This window comes from Rhincodon typus, chromosome 43, assembly GCF_021869965.1.
Source record: "Rhincodon typus isolate 14 chromosome 43, sRhiTyp1.1, whole genome shotgun sequence".
Classification (NCBI taxonomy): domain Eukaryota; kingdom Metazoa; phylum Chordata; class Chondrichthyes; order Orectolobiformes; family Rhincodontidae; genus Rhincodon; species Rhincodon typus.
In genome coordinates, this window is record NC_063374.1 from 8695560 (window position 1) to 8709574 (window position 14015).

Sequence of the window (14015 nt, forward strand, 5' to 3'; positions counted from 1 at the left end):
CTGAAATGCTGTGAACATTTTGTAGCTAATGACAGCAGCCATTCTGGACCAGTAAAGATATGATCGTATTTGTTTAGCAAAGGACAGAAAATCCCATTTCTCAAAAATCTCTCGATTCCGATGAAACCCAATCAAGACTTCAAATGTGACGTTAAACCGTATCTGCAACAAGGCACACACCTTCAGCACTGCGACACAATGTCGGTCCAGGTTACCAGCTTACCCGCTGGAGCTTGATCCCACACAACTGGCAGCAACACTGAAGAAACAAAAGTCACAGAGGCAGCGATGACATAAGTTTTTTTTTTATTCTGCATCTGTAATTTAAAAATAGCAGCCGGTGTCATTGCCACATGCACTAGGTGGGAGCAGCAGCTTGGCGAAGGGACTGGCAGTAGTGAACTGGCAGAGAGTCTATTGCTCACTTGAAGATCTTCCCCTGGTTGAAGGGCTTACCCACATGCTTGAACTCCCCCTCCCACGCAAAGTATTCCTTCACCATTGTCCGGCACTCCTCGCTGTCAACATCCAGTTTCCGCCAGCTGTACGACTCGTAATCCACTTGCCAATCAGGAGACATCTGAACAGGAAAACCAAATCGATCAAGCACCTGAACAAACCCCACACAGCCCAACCCTCAGTCCCTCGCCCATTTAAAAAGGTACTAGGACAGGTATCAGGGGCAGGAAACCTAGCCTCTGTCGCTATTGCAAGGGTTATCTCGTGGCTGGGAGCATCAGCAGAGAGCAAGGCGCTGAATTTCACCCTGGACTGGACACAAGCTCACAGGCCGAAGGAACCTCTGCTCAGGCAGGAAGCACGATTACGGATGTACGTCTCTTGAATTAGAGAGTGTCATGTAGGGTTTAACCTAGAGGTACAGGTGTCTTAACTCTGGTCAAACTGCAGACTTAGGAGGTAACAGCCCGAGAAATTTCAATTGTCGGGAGTCTGTGTACAGTTTCCAAAGCCTACAGCCAATACTCTGTTTTTAAAACAGTGTGCGGAACTCTGAGGTCCAGCGCATGGCATGGACTTCCAAAAGGAACCCTGGAGCAGCTTAGAGAGAGAGTGTTACTTACAGCTAATCCTCCAGAATCAAACCAAAGACCAGAAGTTAAATGACCCTCATATCTGGCTTGATCAGTACATGTCCCACTGACCCGGTCAAAGGCAATACAGAGAAACTATTAGATGAGGCTACAATGCCAGCTCCCTGTAGCATTCTCCCCCTACCCCGCAACACCGTTGTGAGCAGGTATTGGGTGCAGTGAGGGCACCGTAGAGTGGTCGTACCGGGAAGGCCAGCTCCTGGCCACGGAACACCCAGATTCCAGAGATGCTGCTATCGTTGTTTCCTCCAAACAAAATCACGCTGGCAAAGGCATTCTTGCGCAGCTTGTCCAGGCGTTGAAACATACCTGACAACAGGAAGAATGTTATTGTTACAAGTCATAAAGGCCAAAAGGAAATCCAGCAAAGCAGTAATTCAACACTGCATGAACAGAAACACAGGTGTTTTAAATAAAAAGAGAAAATTCTGGAAATATTCAGCAGCACCTATGGATGAGCAGAGTTAATGTTGAATTGAACAAACTGAGGCAGAGTTTGCAAACGGCAAAGCCCCGACATCCGATCAATGTGGAAGTTGATCTGCTCTCATACTACCACATCCCCAGCCTCTCTCAAACGTTCAGGCACTTACTGATGGCTGTTTGCATAAATACTAACGTTCCCAGGATTCTCACCAGTCAGAGTTAGCAGCAATGGTCGCCATGGAGGGCACTGCATTATCAAAGGAAGCTAACAGACTGCAATCACACCAGGCTTGCCTTCTGACTTGAGCAGTACAGAAGCTACGGACAATGATCCCATAAGTAGAAAGACTCACTTCCACAACTGCTTGCAAAACCTCTGGACATCCCAAAACGTTTTTCAGATTCCCAAGTGTAGCCATCACTGGAATGTGGAAACATGCACACAGCAGGTTCCCATAAATAGCACAGAGACAAGTGACAAGGCCATCGGTTTTGATAATTAGTTGAACAATAAACATTGGCCCAGGACACCAGGCAGAACTCACTGCTCTTCTCCCACTGGTGGCCATGGGAACTTATAAACTAATCCAAGGGGATGAATGGAATTTAACACCTCACTCAAAAGTTGGAATCTGACAGGGCAGCACTCCTTCGGTACTTGCACAGGACTGTCAAGAGTGAGATTTGAACCTCAACCTCAAATTGCAGGCAATTGTGCAACTCGCTGAGTCACAGCTGACACCCAAATGTTTAAAGTAAACGCTCCAGTTTTCTCTCGGTAGCCACCTAAGAAAGGAATTTATTTTCACAGCATCAGAAGACTGATCCCACCGTGCATCAGAGACACAAGGAGAACTAGCTGCTTCAGTTAGTAACAAGACCCTTACCTGAAATTAGGTTACAGCTCATGAAGGCAAGGGTGAGTTCAGCTGGATATTTGTACTCGCCATACCAGATGGACCAGCCCTCCTGGTCAAAATGTTCCCAGAAGTAAGGCAATGCGACAGATAAAGTGTCCTCGTTTGAGTATTTGCGTTTAAACTCATCCAGGATAAACGGACTGAAAAAGGTTTAGAACACAAAAGTATGTGACTGCACAACATATTCATATAAAACAAGATTATTATTAATATACATGCATAGATAGTAGACCTTTCATTTGCTGGGCTTTCTCTGACCTTGAGTGACTTGGTCCCAATCGAAGACCCTACCAGATTATAACGTGTATCCCGGTGAAACGTCCTTCTATCAATCACCACCAAGATACAGACACAGCAACCGAAGATTTGTGGAATCTTGCCTGGTGCTCAGTTGGACTCAGTGACAACAGTTATAGTTACAGAAAGTATTTCAGGAGCGACGAAATGCTTTGGGGTGTTCTAATCCCAACAGAGGTCCGCTGCTCAGGCACTTAGATTCCGCTGTCTCCCTCAGCATAAAGCACCCACAGTCAGCCAAAAACTCAGGGGATTCAAGCACAAGTTAGGTCTGGGGAAATCCAGAGTCAGTGAACCTTACTGGCTTAAAAAACAATTCACAATCCACAAGAAAGGGTATTTTCACCATGTTTAGCTTTACACTGTCTCTGAACATTGAGCAGTTTCCTCTTGGGACACCAAGACAGGAATAGGAACCTTTTAAAAATTTCTGAATATATTTTAAATTTATTTTTTAAAACTGCCTGACGGTAAATATTTGTGTACAAAGCGAAACAACTGTACTTCAAAATCAGCACCACACAAAGCCTGAGAAAGTCGGACTTTCTCAATGCCCAACGTGTAGTGTCAGCTGACATCAGATCGGGGACAGGCAGAGAGGGCCTGCAGGCTGGGTAGTCTCCCCGAATATGGAGTCAGGCTCAAGCCAAATCTTTTCACGAGCACCTCCACTGTCAGGGCGATGGGGAGAAATGTTTTCATGCAAGGGACGAGGGTTTCAGCTGACATCTCCCAGTAAACAAATGGTTAGAGAGGTGGGAAAAGGCAATTGTTACAAATGTACTAATACAGTCTCTCTCTCTCTGTACAGAGATGGCTTCGGTGGAAACGAAGGAGCGACAGAAATGCCAGATGCAGCTGAAAAACAGTCCTGTGTTTGGAGAAAACTGTCGCTTTTAATTTAGAAATCTGGCTTTCCTTCAGACATTTAACTGGTTCCAGACGCTCCTTGGTATTGTCCCATTCAGCATTGGTGTGTATAAATCATTGAAGGTGGGGCGGTGGGGGAGGGGACAGAGTAGATGGAGATGGAGAGAGAGAGAAAGAGAGAGAGAGAGAGAGAGAGAGAGAGAGAATGAGAGGGGACAAGGAATGGGGGTGGATACAAGAAAGAGAAGGTGCACAGACGCACAAACAGCATGATGTTTGAGGCCCTGTGAATCCAGCCGTTGCGAAAACCCTGGGAGATTTATGGAAGGGGCCTGCAGAGCCTCAAACTGGATGTAGCCAGTTCTGCAGCAGCTGCAGGCAGAGTCACACTGGGAGCTGGGCCAGCAGCAAAATGGACCCAAGCTGCTCGAGGTTCGGGTGGGGAGGGGGCTGGGCTTTAAGTGAAGAAGCTCTACTTAAAACAAAGTCACAACACAAACATCAGAAGTGGACCCCAGGCTGAAGTTCCCCTCCCTCTTGAAAGACTGAATTAAAGTTCAGGCTGATAGTGGAACAGCCTCAAGACAGTGCCCAGGAGACGGATTCTGCGGCACTGCGGACAGCAAGTTGAGTTCAGTTTGGCTTCCGCTCAAAAACAGAGTTTCCCAGCAGCAGAAAGGACCTACAGGACAAGACAACAGTGCAATTAAGGCTGAGAACAGCTCCCAATGCCCCACTTTGTTCTTTTTAAAGCAGTCAGGCAAATGAAGGTCAGTGGGATGCCAATGTGCGTTTAACCCTAGAACCTAGCACTGGTTATAGACGGCTGACTGGGAACAGAATTGCCTGCCTTGCATGGCAGAAGTTCCTCAGCGTTCGCTTCAAGGCTGCAACTTCAACGTTTGAATTCCGACAACACCAGCAATCGGCCGACTCCCGGAGAATGAAATGAAGCAACCCTCCCAACAGCAGCCCCTTGTCCCTATTTATTTTAGCAGGCTCGCAGGAACCTCCGTGCACAGTCACTTAAACAGGCAACATTCAGCAATTGCCCTCCATAAGCCTCAGCTCACCCAGAGCACTGAGGGTTACTGAACTCAGCACACAGAGCTGGTATGTGGCCTGCTGGCCAAAACACTAACCTATCACTAGGCCCTTGGCAGGTAGGCAGTGCCCCCTGGTAGCCACCTGCTGTACATCCTAGAACAGGCACTAAGTCTAACGAAAGCAGCATCACAATGAGATAAATCTTAGCTCAACAGGCCAACGTTAGTGCTTATGCTCCTCACCTTCTCTTGCAACCACTCCTTCACTCTGCCTCATCACCCTATTCTTCCAATTTCTTTCTCCCTCGTGCTTATCCAGCTCTGCCCTAAATGCAATATTAGATTCCCTTCGACCACCCACTTTGGAGTGTTAGTCCCACATTCAAACCCGTCTCTGGGAGACCAAGTTCCTCCTGAATTACTGCTGGATTCATAAGTGACTTGTCTTATTATCAATGGCCCCCTAGTGCTGGTCTCCCCTCAACTGGAAATATCTCTGCACTGACTCTAGTGAAATTCCTCAGCATCTGAAAAATTTCTATTGGATTAGGCCTCAGTCCTTTCTATTCCAGGGAAAACACTTCCTTGAAAGGTCTAACCGCTAGACTGATGCCTGAGGTCTTGGAGTCACACGATTCTCTGTCGATCGCTGCCAGCGAACTGGTTCTGGAAAATAACTGCAAGGGGTAGACTGGGTTCAGCAACATTCTCATGGTCAAATAACTAGTGTCCACGCCTCTTATAAATTTATATATTTTTCTCAGGTTGTCCCTCAGTCCCTGACACTGACAAAAACTAACCAAATTTGTTCAAACTGCCCTTACAGCTAATACATTCCAATCCAGGCAACCTCTTGGTAAACCTCTTCTGCACCCTCTCCAAAGCCTTCACATCCCTTTCTAGTGTGGCAACCAGATCAGCACACAATACTCCAAGATGTGTTCTGACTGAAGTTTGATACAGCTGCAACATAACTTTCCAACTTTTATACTCAATGCCCTGACTGAGGAAGGCAAGCATGTCGTTAGCCTTCTTTACTGACTTACCTACTTATGCTGCCACTTTCAGGGAGCTATGGACTTGCACTCGGGGGTCCCTCTGTATATCGCAGCTCCCAAGAGTCCCGACATTCACTGTACTCTCATCTGTAGACTGTTAACAGCTCTCACCAGCTTCCTCATAACAAGAGCAGTGGTAACACACAGTATACAGTCCATTCAGACTCAGGGGTGTAAGATATGCCTGTGCCTTGAAGCACCTGGCTGTCATCTGGTCAGATTCATCAACAGATTCTTAGCTTCACTGCCTATGGATGAGGGCGACTGGTTGGTCCCAACATTTATCTCAGGACGGTGGGTAAAAGAGGGGAGCAGAGGGGAAAGAGCTTTAAGATCAGCTAGGGCAGCCTGGGGGAGGAATGGGGTTTAAAAACTAGAAAGGCACCACTGGCAAATGCCCATTAAAGATCCCGTTACTAGAACAGCAATGAGGACAGGTTCAGCTGTGATGCCACCCAAAGTCAAATAGTGCTCTTGTGTGACAAATAACCACACTGCCTGACCCCACTGAGGACTATCCCTTTCAAGATGGAGATAAGGCAGGGTTACTGAGAGGCAGGGAAAACAAAACACAACATTCCCCAGGAGTCCGCCCATTTCAAACCACGAGCAGTTAGATTTATAGCCTCACTGGGTCATCACAGCAACACCATCTAAACAGTCTCCAAATCCACGCAAAGATGGGCCAAGGGGCCCTGCCACATCAACAGGAGGCAAAAACATCAGTGAAAGGGTTAAAGGCAGGCAAGGCCAGACAGCAGGAAAAAAAACACAAATCTCTAAGCCATGTGATGATGCTTCAGAAACAATCAAGGTTCCATTGCCAGGCTCCTTTGTGAGCAAGTTTTAGCTGTTTGGCCAAGGCTGCTTTCTCAAACTGGGAATGTAGCCAGCTTGGAACGATTAGGGAATAACCCTTTGACTGCCATATGCTCAACGCAAGCCCTCTGGACAATAATTACAAGAGGAGCTCTTGTGGCACAATGGTATTGCTTCTACTTCTGAACTAAAACGTGCATTGCATCTGTGAACAGGTCAATTAAATAGACTTACACAGGAAGAGGCATGCAGCCCATCTACAGAACCCACCCTCTATCAGTTGGTTCTTTAACGGCTCTAAGATTTAGGGTCTATTATTCCTATAAAGGGTCTATTCTGAATCCTAGGAATCTGTCAGACATTAGTCCTAAATTTACTGCTTACAAACTGAAACCATGTACTCTCCTCACCGAACTCTTCAAATTAAACTAGCACCAGAGTTACCCACTCCAAGTAACCTCGACATGCCAACTCTGCAGGCAAAACAGCACAAGTCTTTCCTGTCACTCTAAATAACTAGGGATTCCTCCCCAAAACCTTTGGTCACTGGAGATCAAACTGCATTGCCTTCAGCTCTTAAATGCCATCCTTGTGTCCTGCAGTCAAGATGAAGTGAAGCCTGAATAATGCACTGTACCAATTAAACCTGTCCTCTAGTCCCTCAACATGGTCTGGGCTTCCTGGTAGGTGTTAACAGATGAGCACATTCACCCAAAAGTGTTCATCCTTGACCCGAGGCAATGATTCCTCTTATCTGGGGGCTGTGTGGGTGCTCTTGCACCTCAAATGCATATCCCAGTACCCCCGCAAAATGCATCCACACCCCCCACCTCATAGGAAGCAGTTGGAGGTGGAGGTCTAGAACTCATGGCACAAAATAATGGTTTAGGCTAGAGAGCCCCTTCAGATAGTATGGACACAATGGGCTGAATAGTATCCATTGGCATTAATTTTCCTCAAATAGTTTAGTCCATCAATGACTGGGGATGATACTGGAGCATGTATATCCCATCTTAAAATGCCACAGGGAATGACTGAAACCTTTTAATCCCACTGATAGGGAGATTACAGAAGGAAGTAAGGTAGTACCTGCTTAATTAATAGCCAATTACTCTTTGATAGCAAATAGTTTAGGCTTAGAAGTCGAAAGATGTAGCAGATTTCCTCTTCACCTGGAGCCAATTGCTCAGGCAGAGTGAACATAAAAGACTCAGGTAACCAAAGAAAGCCACCCATTGTGGAAGCCTGCACCATTTTTCCAACATAAGGTGGCGTGGGGGCTGAGGGCAATTGTGGTAGTTAAAATAACTCAAAGATAGAATGACATAGACCAAGACAGAAAATGGGAAACAGGCATCCCAACCATCCCACTGGGGAACTGAGGAGCCTAAATGATATCCTTCGAGCCTCCGAGTGATAATGTAACTTTGGAGAGAAGAATTGGTGGACATTATGAGGGACGAAGATGGATTGGTAGCTGAAAGGATGCTAGCACAGCGGTGGAAACATCACCATTAGTCTGAGACCAGAGAGAGGGGAATCAAGTGCAACCGCTACTGATCAGTGAATAGGCAACTGGTACATGGCAAGATCCCACAGACTCAAAATACGATAAAAATTACAAGGAGGGGATGGCCTGGTTGTATTGTCCCTGGACTGTTAATCCAAGACCCAGATGACATTCTGGAGACCCGTCACGACAGACGGTGGAATCTGAATTCAAATAAAAAGAAATCTGGAATTAAGAGTCTAATGATGACTATGAAACCACTGAAAATTGTCAGAAAATCCCATCTAGTTCACTAATGTTGTTTGGAGAAGGAAACTGCCATCCTTACCTGGTCTGGCCTACATGTGGTTGACTTTTAACTGTCCTCTGGGCAATCAGGATGGACAACAAATGCTGACCTAGCCAATGATAGCTTCATCTCAAGAATGAATAAAAAATATAGAAAAGTGAGGTCGGTTTGGTTATCATTAACGGTGCTAAAGGAGGCACCCTGGCCAAGACACCAGATCCTCCTGCTCGAAGTCCTAACCAGAGAAAGCAAGGCTTTGGTTTAACACCTCATCCAAACAAGCTGCGCCTCAGACAAAGTGGCACGGGAACTCTCCCTAACAGCTCTGTGGGGGGGGTTCTATGCTACACGGGCTTCAACAGCTCAAGAAGCTCACCACCTTTTGCAGAGGCGATTAGGGATTGGGAATTAATGCAGGTACAGTCAGCAGTAGCCCATGTCTTGTCAATAAATTGGCATAAAAACTCCCTCACTCAAGTCAAGTCTAACCCTAATGCACCCTCAAAATTCCAACCTCGTGGCTTCTGCAAGAGAGCGCCACGCCAACAGAATAGTAGCATTTCTCTTCCAACCACATCTGGCCCATCTTGCCCAGTCTCCAGGGTCTCACTGCTAGAGGTTCTAGGCTGTCTCTCCAGTACGCTCGTCACAAGAGGACAGAGCATCCTACCACCTGTTGATTGTCAGCGGCTTAATAGGCAGCTCCCTCTCACTCAGACAGCAAGTTTAAGTACCACTTGGAGGCACAAGTAGCAAAATCCAGGCCAACAGAGAAGTGGTACCGAAGGAGGTGGCACCTGCCCTCTCAGATAGATGTAAGAGATCCTGTGGCACAATCTTGATGCCCTGGAAAGTAATTATCCCCCTCGCTTAACATCACAAAAAGATAAATCTGGCTATTCAACTCATTGTTCTCCATGGAGCCTCTATCACCATTTTTTCTACAACAGTAGCTACACATAAACTACTTTATAAACAACAAAGCACAGACCGTAAAGCACTTTGAGAATGCTCGAGGTTCAAAAGGTGCTATAGAAATTTACATCCTTTACATGAGAGGTCTTCTTAAACTGTGCTGTAAAGCTGGGCAGCCTTAGTAGTCAGCTTTTGATGGCAGACAGCAGCTTTAGGCAAAAGTGCAGAGTCAGGTGGGACCACTATAAACCTCCGCCCTCCTACTCCTCCAGCCACGTCCCAAACTTAAATGAGGTGCCACGAGAGGCGTATTCACTCTCCTGGAAGCCAAGAACTTGTCAGGATTTTTGCAGGCAAGGCTCTCTTTCCAACAATTGCTGACGGGGATGTTTTTAAGCCACACAGGATGATTTGATCGCTCCAGCTCTAAACATTTGCTGGAGGAGAGGGCTTAGTGCTGGCCAAGAGGTTCAAAATGAAATTCAACGAGGGGTGGCGACAACAAACATGGAAAGAATAGCTAAGTGTGCAAATATTAAAGTCCAATCCTGCTTTCAGTCCACAAGAGGTCAACAAACAATTCAGAGGAGGAATCCTGGGCATGTTAAGCACAGCCCAGTAACAGCAAGAAAGACTGCAGCTCAAACCCGTGCTTAGCAAGACAGGCTCCACAGCCTGAATGAGACAGGACTAACAAAAAAAGGAAGCCCTTACACCCAATTCCTTGTGACTTCAAGGACCAGTACAGGTCTGAGCTGAAGTCTTTGTTGCTGCTACTGGGCTATGGTTAACATGGCCAGGATTCCTCCTCTTGCCATCCTTTTGCAGGAATGAGGAACCAAAACAAGTCGAGACCAGCCTGCTCCTGGCACAGACCATCACACTCCATTACTGACAGACCCTGACATGCCCCAACAGTGATTTCAGCAATAACGAAACCAAGAACTGCGGAAACTGGAAATCTGAAACATAACAGAAATTGTTGGAGAAACTCACATCTGGTAACACTGATTTCAGCTAGACACTTAGGACAGTTTAACAGAGGGTGTGTCAAACTAACACAAGGATTTTATTTCAATGCACGGTAAGGCTATGGAAGAAATCTTAATATAGATATGCTGGGAGGTAACCAGTGTGTGCAGAGTTGCAGATAACAGTGTGTCAGTACTCATGGGGACAGACCTGTCACTGTACAAAACCAGGGTACAGTACTGGTGGGGACACATCTGTCACTGTATAACATGGTGTACAGTACTGGTGGGACAGGTCAGACACTATACAACATGGGTACAATAATAATGGGGACAGGTCTGTCAATATATAGCACTGGGGAAACAGTACTGTTGGGGCAGATATGTCCCTGCATAACACTGGGGTACAGTACTGGTGGGGACTGGTCTGTCACTGTATAACAGTGAAGTACAGGTCTGTAAGTGGGTCTGGGAACAACCTGAAATGCATTAGCAGCACAACAGCCAGCATCCCCTCCAACATGGTGTTGAATTGGGCAGTCCCCAAGTCAATTTACATCCTGCCAAGCTGGCTTTGTGGTGACATATGAGGCTGAGAGGGAAAACACTGTGACCACGCCCAGGGTAGGGAAAGTGGGGAAAGTTGGGAGACTCCACACAAACCAGGAATGAGACTGGAACCAACGTTCAAGCATTGGAACTGTGTTGATTAGTCAAATGGCTCCACCTAGCAGTACAACAGCAAATGGCAGTTTCCTGTACACAGTACAATCAGCAGCTTCCACCCAGAAAGACAATCATTTCCACTGTCCTACTCTTACGAAAACTCTTGTTGTCTAACCCGAGACCCTGAAGGGATTTCTCAAGGGGTGATCAGATGTGGGGGAACCAATTCTAGACTGGTGTACATCCAGAGTGCTTACCTGCCAATGCAACATTTTTGAAGTGGGGTCATTATTGTAATGTAGCAGCTACTAACACACAGCAAGTCTCTAACAGCAGCGTGATAATGACCCATGCTTTTCAGTGATGCCGGTTAAGGGATGTTTAAGGGATGTCCCCAGTACAGTGGGGAGACCAATCTCTCCACTTTACCCCACTCCACTCAAACTTCAAATAGTGAACATAGACCCAGCTGGCCTCAGTTCAACATCTCACCTGAAAGATGGCAGTCGACACCCTCTCAATACATTACCTCAAAGAAGATACGTAAATGCTAGAAATGATCAATATTGAGTAAAAATGGTTATCAGCTACGATTCGTATCACAGGTGAAGAACATCACCCACGATCCCATTGCTGCTCCTTCCCCTCAAATAAAGAAAACTCTGTGCGGCAACAGAGACCTGGATACAGTCCTAAATCATAACAGCAACTGTACGTAGAACAAAGAACAATATAGCATAGGAACAGGCCCTTTGGCCCTCCAAGCCTGTGGCAACACATTTTGCCCTTCCATACTAAAATGGTCTTCACTTACAGGATCCATATCCTTCTATTCCCTTCCTACTCATATTTGTCCAAGTGTTTCGTGAAAGCTGCTATTGTCTGTTTCCACCACCTCCTCTGGCAGCACATTCCAGGCACTCACCTCCTGTTGTGTGAAAAACCTGCCTCGCGCATCTCTTTTAAACTTCCCCCGCTCGCACCTTGAACCCGTGTCCCCTAGTAATTGAGCCCTCTACCCGGGAAAAAGCTGGATACCTTCCACTCTATCCATGCCATTCATAATCTTATAAACTTCTATCATGTTGCCCCTCAACCTCCTGTGTTCCAGTGAAAACAAACCCAGTCTATCCAATCTTTCTTCGTAGCTAAAATCCCCCATACCGGGCAACCTCTGATGAAGAGCCATCTAGTCTCAAAATGTTAGCTTGCCCGCTCTTCATGGATGCTGTCTGATCCGCTGTGATCCACAGCATTTGTTGTTTTCTGTACCTCACATAAAACTGGTACAAGCTTAGGAGCAGAATGCAAATACCCCAAAGAAACAGTTGCGGGCACTGTCAAGAGGTCAAGCAGTGAAATGCACATGATTCGGATTTCAACAATCGAGGGCTATGCACTAAGATTGCCACCAGCCCTTTCAACTATCGTCGGCATGGCTATTAGAAACTGGTAGCTGGCAGGAACACAAACACAGTAACTCAATGCTGAAGGGCAACACCAGGCATTCTGACACATTTTGAGTTGGGGTCACTAATCGCAAGGTTGTGCCAGCTTGGCTCTAGCAGTATCATTCTCACCCTTCAACTGGGAATGAAGGATATCCAAGCAGCTGATCTTCACCGGGTGGTTGCTGCATACACAGAGATACAGTTATCATGTATGGGACAGCTGCTGTGTTCAATAGCATTGAAATCGGTCACACAGCAAAGCCAGGTTATCATCTAACCACCACTGGTGGCCTTGCCGTCAGCAGTCTGGAGGCTGCCACCACCGGCCCACCGAACCCCTCTCTCTCGCCATTCCTCCTTCAACACACTGCTTAAAACCAATCTCTGCCCACCTTCACCTCCTTATGCAGCCCAATGTCAAAACCTCATTACTACATTAAAGGTACTACATAAATGCAGGTGGTTACAGCTAAGTTTTCGAGCAGCACCAAACTAACTCAGTGGGGGTGGGAAGAAGTTCATGCAAACCAGCTGTCTTCAAACCTCTTGGGTAGGTGAGCAAAGGGATCCTTAGCTTTGGGCTGGGAGGCGAGGGCCTCATCACAGGCATCCAGCTCCTCCTCAGGGGCTGGCTCCTCCTTTTTCTCCTTCTTCTTCTCCTTCTTCTCTTGTGGCTTAGGTTCTTTGGGTTCTTTTGGTGCCTTCTCCTTCTTGGGTTGCAGTTCGGCAAACTTCTTGGCTGCCCAGAAAGGAAAGAGCCAGGGTTAACCATGCCTCAATGACTGCGCTTAGAGCTGTATATGGTGCACAGACTACACTAAAGGCCACCCCCTCCCTTTGTCATACTCAGCTGCTGAAGGGCTGGAATACCTTAAACCCATCTAACAGACAGCAGCAAGCTCCCAGCTATCCTTGTGTGGGAAGCCGCAGATCAATACAATGGCGCAAGGAAAGCCCTGCCTCCAAAAAGGGCAAGTTTAGACTTGCAAGTGGCTAACTGACCTCAAAAGGCATCGTACCGAGGACATGTAAATTCTTTACGGTTACCAGACACAAACCAAGCTGCAATTGTTGAACAGAACAAAATCTACAGCCCAGACACAGACTATTTGAATCCACAGGGCCATGATGGTGTTACCCCATAGTAGCCTCGGCCCATCCCCTATACGCAACCTCAGCCCACCAATATTCTGTTCATCCAGCTTTCCCTCAACAGCAACCAAATCGTTCGCTCCGATGACATCCTGTCGCAAAAATCCCACATTCCAGGCAAAGAGTTCCCCTGAATTCACAATGGATTTTTGTTAGGAGTGTGTCCTAGCAGTATCCCTACTTCAGACCAGTCCCATCACTTCCCCAGTTGATAGCACCAAATGCAACATCCAAATGTCAAAGTGGGAAATCAGGGAGCAGTGTTACTCCAGACAGCCAAACAGGAAACAAAAGCATCCTATCAAAAGGTCCAATCAAATTTGTGGCATTATATTTAAAGCTTGATCAATTTCCAAACTCAAACTCTTGGGAACGTTTGTAATCTGCTCACTCATTTCAGTATTCAACACCAAACCAGGTAAAGCATGGGGTTTGATACAGAGTAAAGCCCCCTCTACACTGTCCACCCCCATCAAACACTCCCAGGACAGGGACAGCAGGGGGTTAGATACA

General features: G+C 46.6%; 1 protein-coding gene across 1 annotated transcript in view; it reads right to left on the reverse strand.

Moving 5' to 3' along the window:
* Positions 1 to 289: 289 nt before the first annotated feature.
* The window catches only part of eef1g (eukaryotic translation elongation factor 1 gamma), a 19378-nt gene continuing 5652 nt past the window's right edge, over positions 290 to 14015 (reverse strand). Inside the window, exons 5-8 of the mRNA XM_048619648.1 lie at positions 12894 to 13089; positions 2426 to 2598; positions 1297 to 1421; positions 290 to 580 (exon numbers count right to left, since the gene is read on the reverse strand). Of these exons, the coding sequence (XP_048475605.1) occupies positions 422 to 580; positions 1297 to 1421; positions 2426 to 2598; positions 12894 to 13089 (653 nt within the window). The 3' untranslated portion in view covers positions 290 to 421. The remainder of the gene's footprint in view (positions 581 to 1296; positions 1422 to 2425; positions 2599 to 12893; positions 13090 to 14015) is intronic.